Source organism: Monopterus albus, unplaced genomic scaffold (assembly GCF_001952655.1).
Source record: "Monopterus albus unplaced genomic scaffold, M_albus_1.0 scaffold20.1, whole genome shotgun sequence".
Classification (NCBI taxonomy): Eukaryota; Metazoa; Chordata; class Actinopteri; order Synbranchiformes; family Synbranchidae; genus Monopterus; species Monopterus albus.
In genome coordinates, this window is record NW_018127900.1 from 897,811 (window position 1) to 909,789 (window position 11,979).

Below are 11,979 nucleotides of genomic sequence, written 5' to 3' on the forward strand. Positions count from 1 at the left end.
TGCTGAGAGTTGGATGACAATATTGATAATGCTCTCATATATGTATGGTAAGTACAGAACTCAAGTCCAGAGGTAAATAATGTATCTTAGAATAAAGACTCAAAGCAAGGGGAAACAGCCAGCTTCAGTATCTCCAACATTCAAAAATATACCTATCACCACATCATGTGTACACAAACAGAAATTTAACCTATGTAATGTAGGTGTTTTTTTGTTTTTTTTTTACTGAGATTTATGTGCTATAACCATTTCTTGGTGACCGGTGACTAGGCACCTCGTAACCTCACAATAAAACCAAGACTCCAGAAACACCAACTTGTCAGCTTATCATATTCACATTTCTGTTTGTGAATAAGTTAAACAAATAAGATTTGGCAAGCTTTAACAGTGCTGCCGGTCCTTATGCTAAGCTAAGCTAATCGCCTCCTAGTCCCGGCTCCATACTGCACTGTGCTTGAGAGTGATATTGATCTTCTTATTTAACTCTCAGCGAAAAGATGAAAAAGCATATTTGTCCAATTAATCATTTCTGTACTTATTCAGGGCAAATCCAGAGATTCTTTTGGTTGTTTATCACTGTCAGGATTTATTGAGTATGGGCTGTCTTTTCTCAGCTTTCTCCAACTCTGCACTTCCACAGTTGCACTCACTCACTTGGGAACAACCACATTTCAGTACAACCACAGCATTTGCTAATAGCTACTAAGCAACGCCAATACCAGGACTTCAAGTCAACAATAGTTTTTGTCATTTCCTTATATTTTTATGGACTAAAACCCTCTGTTCAGGAAGCCTAGTTTAGATTTTGTAGATATTTTTTAAAAAGTTTAATACAATTGAACAATGTTTATTTATTTCCTTATTTATCCAACCTCCCAAATTGTCTCTGACTTTACCATCTCCACTTGAAAAGGTAGTGACGCCCCTTCTGCTAGGATCTCTTGTTACTCCATGTCTCGTAGTACTTTGTTCACTCAGTATGCAGTAGACCAAAGGTCAGGGTGTGTGCTGTTGTCATCCAGTTTTCCACAGGAAGTGTTTACATCTGGTGTGACAGAAAGGCCATTAATGTTGGATTGTTCACATGCTTTATCCAGCAATTCTAATTGCTGTTGTACAGAAGCTGAAATGGGATATTAGTTGTTTCTTCAATTTCTACATTTACCATTGTAACTAAGACAAAGCTGCCATGTTACAGTAAATGTTGGGGGTGGGGGCCTCGCTGCCCACAATTACTTGGTGGGAGCTGTGAACTCTGTGTTCTTTCTCTGTGTTAATGACACACTTTGGGAAGCAGGGCTGATGCCACCGGGAAATCCCCAGAGCTCCCCCCTGGGTGGGAAAGTGGTAATTACTCTGGAAACACCCAGAAGCTTATTTCAAGACTGGAGCTCCAGACACCAATACCCGGAGATGTGTCGACACAGGTCTGAAGATGAGGTGGGGGACTTGAAGGGCCCCAGACACTGTTCTCGAAACCAATTTTGGAACATCTTCTCATGCGAATTATAACTGGGATTTGGAAATAGGGTGCTGAGTGCGGATGTAAGTGCAGAAGCACTTGAGAGGGAGGACAGGTTCACTATTTTTGAGCAGTGGGTGTAGCAGAAGAATTGTGCTATAAAAAATAAAACTTTACTAACTTAATTAAAATAAAGGACTGGCCATATACAGCATAAAAATGTTTTTTATCTTAAAGAATTGTGAATGTTTGACTTGTACAGTGCCTTATGGAGAACCTACAGTATATCACTAAAGGAAATCGATGTCTTCTGTAAAGTGAGTGGAGTTTGAATTAAGGCCAACATCAGGGTCAAATTAATCTCTCTAACATTGTTTATACTTTTTATGAGATGTGAGAAAATGTAGGTAAGTAGATGTTTCGCTCATCTGAACTCACACTTGACACCCTTGTGTCCTCACACATATTATTAAGCTGTGCAGGTGGGTGTCAAAGACATTTACACTCAACAAGTAGTGTATTAAAGAAAATTAGATTTTAAACAGAATCTCTAGAGGGTTTAAAAAGACATTGTCATATATATTTTTTGCCAGCTGATGCAATGATATTTTGCAGTGTTAATATATGGTTAAAAGCTCATATGTGAGGGGTCAGATCTCTGGATTGTTCTCCTTTAGTCTGTCATTTGACACAAATAAAGATATTCCATTTTTTAATCTGTGTCTGTGAAGATCACTCCATATAGACATGACCCCGCAGAAATGAGTTTGCCTTCATAATTTTCAACTGTACATAAAAAAGACATTCAAGTAAAATGTCATGAGACCTACATATGCATGTTTCGGTGCATATTAAGCAGGAAAGCTACAAAGCTACAGTCATACAAGACAAGATATGTGATCCCATATGCATGGATACTGATGTAGCTGTCAGCCTTGAACAATCCATTTGATCCTTCATTGTTTAAAGGTGTCTTCTCTCCTTCACACCCAGAAGTCGATGGGGAACTCGTCCAGCAATGGCAGCAGCGGCGGCGAAGATGATGAAAGTGTAAACTCCAGCGACAGAGAAGGTTACACCTGCACTGTGTGTTTGGATGTGTACTTCAGCCCTCACATGTGTCACCCCTGCAACCACATCTTCTGTGAGCCCTGTCTGAGGACGCTGGCTAGGAGCAACCCCACCAACACCCCCTGCCCCCTCTGCCGAACAATCATCACACATGTCCTCTTCCAGAAGGGTAGGTTAATGGGAATGAAACATTTACCCTGCAAGGCACAAGATATGAAATACGTATCATCTTTACTTACCTGTATGACTCTACTCAGCATCTTTGAATGATATGAAAGAGATAAAAACTATTTATTTTAAATATTTGCCTGTAAAATATATTTTAAAATAAAATCCTCATGCCTTGATAATAATAAATACATATAAAAGCAGAAATAATAAAAACAATAAAGACAGAATTGCATGTATACTTGCAGCTACATGTGTATTCTTTTGTTTGTTATGCTTTTGTTTGTTATGCCGATATCATCCAAGCAGCAGGAGGTCCCAGCTGCAGATGTCCCATCCGTGCAGAGTAGACCTTTAGTTCATTTTTGATCAGATGAGTCACTTAGATCTAGAAGACAAGCTCAAAAACAATCTCAACACTTTTATTAAATGCTTTCTGATGAAAAGAAGAAGCAGTACTACTTTAGGTAGAAAATCTAATATTATTAAACAGATGTTTTGGAATGTTTTAACCTGTGAAATATTTATTTCCAATATAATGTAATGAGTTATTCTTGCACCTATGTGCCATATATTGACAAATGTATTTTACCTTTTGATTACTGTAAAAGGATGACATATTCTGATCTGTGAATAACTAATAAAGCTCTGTGATTCATGGTGGCCTACTTTTAGATGTCGCTAGGACAAAGTGAGCAGTAGGAACACTGCTGTGGCCATGGTTATGAGGACTGCAGATACACTAAGGGCCCTCATTAGTGATTAGGTGACAAGGATTGTAGATTAGATTCTTCTGTTGATTACCAAAGCCAAGGTCATACTGACACAGAACAAGGAGAAGATGATGGAGTCGTAGTGATGGTGCATTTGATGCTACTTTAATCTAGCAAGAAGTGAAGGTTTGAAGAAGATATTCAGTTTTGATGATACATTAGTCTCTTTCTTTCTTACAGAGCTGAGCCAAGCAGTAAGAGCATTCTTCCCAAAGGAATACCTTTCCCGAAAACGGAGTTTTCACAAAGCAAATTGTGCAAAGTGGCCTCTACCGAGCTGCAGGAAATTCTTCCATGTCTTTGGAGGTAAGTTTTTACTTTTATTCCCCACAAATGGGGAATTCTCTCTCACTTCAGGATAAAAAACACATCTGAGAATAAAACACTCATTTGGAATTTGAAAACCTATACATGAATGCAAAATGGAGGATTGAAGGCATCAAATAAGACGTGAGATCATATGAAAAGCTGATAATTCTGCAGAAATTGGGTGAAAGGTTTTGACATTTTGCTGAAACACCAAATTCATGAATCCATATTCCCGTTGCAGAACTTGCCTGCTAGCAAATGTTAAACTAGCCAACAAACAAACTAACAAATCACAACATTTCTATATTTATTTATTCATAGAACTTTTTTTGTAATATTTCTGTAAATAACATCTACCTACATTAAGTTCTATACATTGTTTTATAGTCTTTTCTACAGAGCTGGGCATGTAAATCTGGAGGAAAATACTAAATGATCATTTATGTCATTCATTCAGTAAAACAGATAAATTTTAAGATATTTACATAAAGAAATGATCTGAATTTGCCTTAAAAACAAACGGCTGATATATATGTATTTACCAACTGCACACTCTCCTAGCGAGCCTTTTTTTGTTTCACCATGACAACCTATCGCCATCAGCATTGTAACGTCTTTGAATTCAAGCATATTGCAGAGAGTGTCATTTTAATAAAAACCATCAGATGAGTCTCAGTTGTCTCCCACACCAGGTTTCCAGAGGCAGTCCAGTCCCATTGCTGGACGCCAGTTCCCCCATGGAGGAGGCTATCGTTTGGATGCCATGGACATGGTCATCATTTACATGTACTCTGTCAACTGGGTTATTGGATTCTTCATATTCTGCTTTCTTTGCTACCTCTTCTTCCCTTCTTTTTGACAGTCACTGCAACATTGTTGGTACAACACAGAAAGCTACTGAAGGTGAAGTGAGGAATTAAAGAAGAAGCAGATGGCAGACAGAGGGAAAACTAAACTATAGGATTTAATGAGAGGACAGTGAATGAGTTTCAAGCAAGTGGGATGGGACGATCGAGGAAAAAAACAATAGTGTGCCACCCTGTTATCTATAACTAATAAGCTTCTAGATGAGTTGCTTTTTTAAACTTTCTATTTCTGCTATAAAGTTCATTAATGGTTAAAATTCTGATCAACAGCTTGGCCAACTGGACTGCTTTAGTCAGATTACATTCAACGGCATATTAATTGACAAATATTTTATATAATAAAAATTTGAATGGAAAATAAACTGTTTTATTTTTAGATATGCAAAGTGAGATTAACTATATAGTAATGCTTTAATCCCATGCCCAACAGTTATCATTCCAACAGTATAAACAAGCATTAAAGAAGTTTCCAAAGTCTGTAACTTATTACCAGGGAACTGTTCATGCTTGTGTTTTCTGATGACAAATATAATACAAATTGGTTCCACTGTTCACTCCAGTCTTCAAAATTACATTTTGATAATGCTGTCTGAATTTTATATATAATTTTAGGAATATTGTTTATCTCTAATTAAATTAAACTTTAGCTCTTTGGCAGGAGTTGAGACCATTTGTATAAAGTTTTATGAACCACTGGACTTCAGTTTACTGTCATACACCATATCCTTGCTACTAAAATATTTTTAATTGGCACTTGAATTATACTACACAGTGCCTTTCTTTCAGTAAGAAGGAATTTTATTTGGCTGTCGCTGTATTTTATAGCAAATAAAGTTTACACAGAAACATACATGCAAGCAAGTAAATGCAGCTTTAGAATAAAACTGTAACTGTGATTTCTGTTTTCAGTGATGCAGATGTGTTAGTCAAATAACATTTCAAGTTTGCAGGAAATAAAGTAATCCAGGTGTCTGTCCTCTGTGGAAAGCACAGTCTCTGGTTACTACTGGAAAGATGGTGGAAGATAGTTCTGGTGTTCATGAGAGACACAAGGCCACTGTAGAGGAGTCTGAGATGACCACAAAAAAGGACTTTCAGTTGGCAACTCATGAAGACAGTAGCATTTGAAATTGATTAACTCTTGACCAAGAATCAGCTGGCTTGTACTTACTAAGAAATCAGGGAATGGCTTACAGTGTCATCTCCTCTAAAATCAAACATGCTCACTGCAGACATAAACATATACTGCAGGTTTCCCACTTTCCTGTTCCGTGTTTGTGGCTGCATGTCTACAACACCTAGGGCCTACATACAAATATTTTTTAAAGTCTTTTGCATTCATGTTTTAATAGTAAAGCCGGTTCTGAAAGAGCACTCACCATGCACTGAAACAGACTGCTAATTTATTCAGAATAGCTACCCCACATTCCACTTTGTGGCTGTGAAAAGCAAAGAAGGGCAGAACGTCACCACTGAAAGCTGCTACTGGATGCAGCTAGATTTACATTGACAAATAGAAATGTTGATGCTACTATGCACCGTGTGTGTGCATGATAAAGCACACACAGTCATTTTTATGTTGTCTTAAGCCTACATTATATGGAGAGTATATGTTTTTGCAAATACAGTCACCCTTAGTAAGGATAAAGAGCCTTACAATACCAAGCAACATAAAATGTTGGAGCCTCCTGCTGCCGGGCCTATTTCAAAACTTTATTAGCCTATAAAACATTCTTATCATATACAATAAAGTGACACTACACTACACTGGTATCTATGAGAAGATCACTTTTAACATTGCTGTAGAGATAGGGATTTAAGACCCAATAACAGGACCTGTATAATTATGTCATAGTAGATGCTTACAATGGGGCCAGTTTAAACTGTGGTGTTGAATACTCAAGTTTAAAGTGACCCACATTAAATCTTCACTGACATATTGAATTCATTTTATTGTACATCTGCACTGGAGGCGAAACTGACCAGTAGTCTAAATTTGATACATTTCAGCTCAGGAAGGGGGTCTCGCTTGATAGGCTCTAATTAGTATTCGCGTCCTTTGGGTGCGCAGTGTTGCCAGCCACAGAGCCACGTCAGGCCTGTAGCAACTGCTCGTTTTCTGCTGCCTCTCCAAGGTTAGCGATAGGCCCGCCCGACCAGCTCCACACTCTCGAAGAAACAGACACTGGGAGCCGAATTGAGGAGTTAAGTTTTTTTGAACGTTCAGATTTCCTCCGGCACACAAGCGTAAAGTGTGAGCTGCACGCTGCGAAATTGTCAGCGGTGACACCGACAGCGCTGTTTCGTCTTTTGGGGGAGGTTGTGCACCTAAGAAGAGATCGTTATCGCTCGTTTCCGTGGTGCTTAATGGAAACGCGCAATTATAAAAAATGGTTGCATTTGGAGAATATTCGTGATTGTGTTCGTTTTCCTCCGACATCGGTGCGTCAGAGAAGCCACCTCAGCTAGCTGGACTCCGAGTTGGGTGTGAAGTCTTCACTGTGCACCGTGTGCTGCTGGAGTGAAGGTGACTTGCGCCCCGTCGCAGTCAAGGCAATGCGGAGAGGAGTTGCAGGCGCTCATCCGGTACTTTTCCTGCGCCCTGAGGCTCGTCTGGTAAAAGACTTACTCCCTCTCACACACTAGAGGAGGAACGTGAAGGATAGACCGAGCAATAACAATAGTCGAGGTTCAACCCAGCTAGTAGTTGGCGAAGGTGAATTAAACATAAACGGAGAGAATAAGGTGAACAGTAAGGTGCAGGGTGGTAAGGAAGAAAGAGGAAAAGTGCTGGAGTTTGGGGGGATAAGATAAAACCGTTCTGTATTAGGGTTGTTTTATTAGTGGGTGTGTATGCATGAGTTCTGCATCGAATGGGCGCAAAAACCGCCCCAGATCCGCAGGGAACATCTTCCAGATCGGCAAGCCTCCTTACCGAGACCCACAGAGGAGGGAGAGCACCGAAAGTACCCGCAAAGCCCAGCGCGCCGTGGCCGACTGCAGAATGGTAGGTTTGCGACACGTCAATGCCTGCATGGTGTGTCTGATGGGAGTGCTATATTATTATTCCAGCCTTTCTTTGTTGTAGGACGATCGACTATCCAGCACAAGCAGAATGCACAGGCGACAGCTGTTAATAGCTGTAAGAAAAAAAATGGCTGTAACCCGGTCTGGGATCCTAAAAATAGCGTTATGCTTTTGCATGACTTTGTCAGCAGTGAAGCCAAACAGATCATCTCGGCGTGGAGACTGGCTGTGTGATTCGCATTTGAAGTGTGTAAAGCTGCTGGTGATTTGGGCTGATTTCGAATTTGATGCAATTACAAGATCATCAGCAGAGGTGTTCGTGATCATGGCTGAGATGTCCTATGTTTTGACAGACAGGCTACTATGATACACTGGCCACGAGCTTGCTTCACTCTCTCATACTGGTGAACGCCATGAAGACCTGCTGTTATATACAGGAGTACAGCAGGATTAATAAAATATTTGTGTCCAAACCCCAAGCTCTGAGGTGATGCAAACAACCAAACTTAGCATAATGGGGCCCTCCTTAAAAACATCCAACCTTCATGCAACAATCTAACTTTGTAGACTATTTTAATGGTAATGTTTCACTTTCTGATTAATTACATTTCCCAAATTAAGGGGCTTGTGACCGCATATTTGGAAAGCAATTTAGAACTAAGCCTAGTACTTCTTTTGAAACACACCACCATGCACCTGCACCGGCAGGTTATAATACTTGTCCACAGTGTGGAGCACACGGAAGAAGAATAGGAAGGCAATTCCTGGCTGACAAATTTCCACGATGACAAGTCAATATGCAAGGTTAAGAATAAAGAACATACAGTGACCCACTGCAATGACCAGAATAGAAAGCCATTTTCAAGCAGAGGTTGCTTGTTATATTTCTGTGGTGTTTACTTGACTAGGCCATTTGGAGAATAACTTCATTTTGTGTGATTTTGTAACAGATCGTACAAGAATTCAACACACTTGTGGCTCTTTACCGTGAACTGGTCATCTCCATTGGTGAAATCACTGTCGACTGCCCTTCTTTACGGGCCGAAATACAGAAGACCCGAACTAAAGGCTGCGAAATGGCGCGAGCGGCGCATCACAGTCTCTCCTTGATATCAGGGTGAGTTGGCACAGACGCTGTCCGTGGTGCTGACAGCCACTGCCTGCAAACAGCTATTCCTGACTCTGAAAAGTGTAAGCGCACCAAATGGGGCGGGCTGCAACACTGCTGCGCCTCAGAGGCGCCGGTTCTTTACCAGAGCACATCTTTAATTTGCATACGCATCTCCACTTTGGGAAGGTGTCTACTTAAGTCCGATCCTCTACACTTCATACAAGTTATTTCAGGTGTTTTCTCCATTAGTGTGAAAATAGTGTTAAAATAGTTTGAAGGTGGGGCAACAGTTTGGGAAAAACAAAGCAAGAGATCAGCTTTTAAAAACCAGGACATCTCTAATTGCTAGTGGGATAGGCCACTTTAGCTGTTAATGCATAAAGTGGAATGGAAGTGAAACGTTTCCTAGGATAAATATCTGAGATAATAATATCAATAGTGTGGGGGCAGTGACTTTTGCATTGTTGCTTTAAATGTATTGTGCTAGTGGCTCTCAGTGTGTATTTTGTGGTTTATCTGTGTCTCTGTTATGGTCATGTGAGGAGTTGACTAACAGTGGATATGACAATGCACAGTGATTTTAAGAACCCACTTTGTTGGATTTGTCTTTCATTAAAAACAAAAGATTCCACAGTTGAGCAGTCAATGCAAAACGTTCATGTCAAACTACATTACAGGTAGTTTATTTATGATAAAAGCTTTGGATTAGAGATAAACAGAAAACAGCTCTAATAGAAGCCTGACATGTTTGTTTGTTTGGCGTGGACTCTCCAGCGAGTGCACCGTCTCCTCTACATTGGTGCCAGTGGAAGAAGGGCAAAGTGAGGCTTGGGATTTGAAGGTCCTTAGTGAGGCTAAGAGGCCAGCTGATTTGATACCCTCAAACTTACTTCAATAACAATCAGACAGACTGAAGCCAGTGGTGAGAGAGATTTGGTGGATGTCTGCAGTGCCAGCTCCTTGCCAAAGCAGGCACAACTGTAACAATAACAGCATCAGGTTTACTCTAGACCATATGCCTCCTTATTGGAAAAGTGTTTCATCTTAATATTTTTCATAAGAATGAGTTTACAATGCTTTAGGCTGTGGTCTGCTCCCATTTCATGGCTCCGTAATTAATCCACTTACTATATTTTTACAGTGGTTCAGGAGTGCACATCATTCAGTGTATGTTGCATGCATTATAAATGTCTTCATTTACTGTATGAAGACTTTGAACCATATGTGTGACAGCCTCATAGAGTTAGCCAGTAAACATGTCTACTGCACATTTCCTCTCATGTATAGGCATGAATCATACAGCAACCATAAAACTTCAAGTTCCCACTGATAACACCATCGGAAATATTGTCATAATCATCATCAGTGCATACTCTAAACATCCTTCTCTAAAAGCTCTCCAGGACATTTCAGTGTCTGTTGTCACTACCAGAGACATAGAGCTTGAATTAGACAGCACAGCTCATTCCTCTTCAATCAAATAAAGCCAGTGTGTCTGAATGGTTTGAGTGATGCGGGGCCTCTCCAGTGTGCTAGAGGAAAGCTGATAAGCAGGATGGCATTGATGACAGCTGTGCAACAGTACTGTAGAAGGCAGCACTGAAGGAGAAGCTTGCTGTTGGAAGAGGAGAATGCAACAGCATGATTTGTGTGAGGAATGTTTGTACCAGGTGCAAGTTTCACGCCTTTCGTCGCTGTCTTTTTCCCCATGTGATATCACACCCATTAAATATCACCTGCTGTAGTTTCGTCTTGTGCACTAGATTTATATGTTTGTGAAAGTACTGCTGTTCTTTTATGTCATCCAAAAGGTTTAGTTTGGTAATCTTTGCTAACTTTTTGCAAGTTTATAACCCCTTCTGACATTAGTATTTTGATATTACAGTAAGGTTTTATAGTTACTCTCCAGGCCATTGATTATATTAAAGTAATATAATAAAGCAAAACAGGCAAAATTGTCAGTATTTCATAATAAAAGCATGTTAGTAACATTGGTGGTTAGGTGTGAGTGGTGTGACAGTATAAAAGGTGTATGCTGAAAATGGAAAATCTTCCATGAACATTTCATGTCAGCTGCTGTTTTCACTATCCTACAGTATAAGTGATTATATTCTGCACTGACGCTTTGGCAACTCAAGCCACAATAACTTTTCTGGATCAGACAAGATCAAGTAATTCTTTTATGGTCTGTGGTTTAATACTTAAGAAATACTTAGGTTTATTGAATTTGACTTCTTTTTTACTTTTTATTTTGCTATTTATACTATTGCTTAGTATTTTACTTTTGTCATAGTTACTCTGACTGGGACAGTGTCTTGCCTCTTTTATGTCACTGCATGTGTTACCGGCGCCAGCCCTAGGAGAAGCTGGGCAGTAGCAAGTGGCACACAATCAACGTAGTACTGTGTTGCCTAAAAGTGGGTGTTCAACTATGGCTGTGGATATTGGCCTGTTCCTCTACTCCAGTCGCAGTGGCATCCATAGGCCGCTGTAGATCTGTGATCAGGTCATCTAGGAGGAGTAATTGGGACATGCCTTCATCCTCCAAGGACTGTAACTTCTCACTTCTCAAGTAGTCAACAATCAACTCATACAAGTCAGTGTCGCTCAGCTCTTCAATGCTTGTTACGTTGCCATCATCAATAGAGCGGACTACGACCTGTAGCTGACTTGTGCTCAGACTTGAAAGTTGTCTCTGGATCTTGACAATCAGTGTCCGCCTTGGTGCATTAGTGGCCATTATGACGTTTCAACGGTGGTAGACACTCTCGGGATGACCCACTTGGTTTAAGCCTTCCTTGAAGTGCGGGCCACCTCGAACGCTGTCTCTGCACTCTTCACCAGGCAGTTGCTCTCACTGTATCCCGGACGAGCCCCCAATTGTTACCGGCGCCAGCCCTAGGGGAAGCTGGGCAGTAGCAAGTGGCACACAATCAACGTGGTACTGTGTTGCCTAAATGTGGGTGTTCAACTATGGCTGTGGATAAGGAGAGAGGACATGTTAACCAGGCCATAGCTTGTTTAATTCTGAGCCCGTGCCTGCACTTAATCTCTCCCGTCTCCACAGTTGCGCCACAGCACCATCTATCGGTCCGGAGGTGTATAGTGTACACAAACTTCATGAAAGACAGCGATACAACAAAAAAATATAGGGGGTGTCTGTTTAAATGTAAAACTTAAAATGTAGTGTTT

General features: G+C 40.4%; 2 protein-coding genes across 2 annotated transcripts in view; both read left to right on the plus strand.

Moving 5' to 3' along the window:
• Positions 1-5,026, plus strand: part of rnf180a (ring finger protein 180a) — a 7,282-nt gene extending 2,256 nt beyond the window's left edge. Inside the window, exons 2-4 of the mRNA XM_020593978.1 lie at positions 2,456-2,702; positions 3,655-3,780; positions 4,476-5,026. Coding sequence (XP_020449634.1) covers positions 2,456-2,702; positions 3,655-3,780; positions 4,476-4,642 — 540 coding nt within the window. The 3' untranslated portion in view covers positions 4,643-5,026. The remainder of the gene's footprint in view (positions 1-2,455; positions 2,703-3,654; positions 3,781-4,475) is intronic.
• Positions 5,027-6,708: 1,682 nt separating this feature from the next.
• Positions 6,709-11,979, plus strand: part of rgs7bpa (regulator of G protein signaling 7 binding protein a) — a 15,360-nt gene continuing 10,089 nt past the window's right edge. Inside the window, exons 1-2 of the mRNA XM_020593910.1 lie at positions 6,709-7,656; positions 8,627-8,793. Coding sequence (XP_020449566.1) covers positions 7,507-7,656; positions 8,627-8,793 — 317 coding nt within the window. The 5' untranslated portion in view covers positions 6,709-7,506. The remainder of the gene's footprint in view (positions 7,657-8,626; positions 8,794-11,979) is intronic.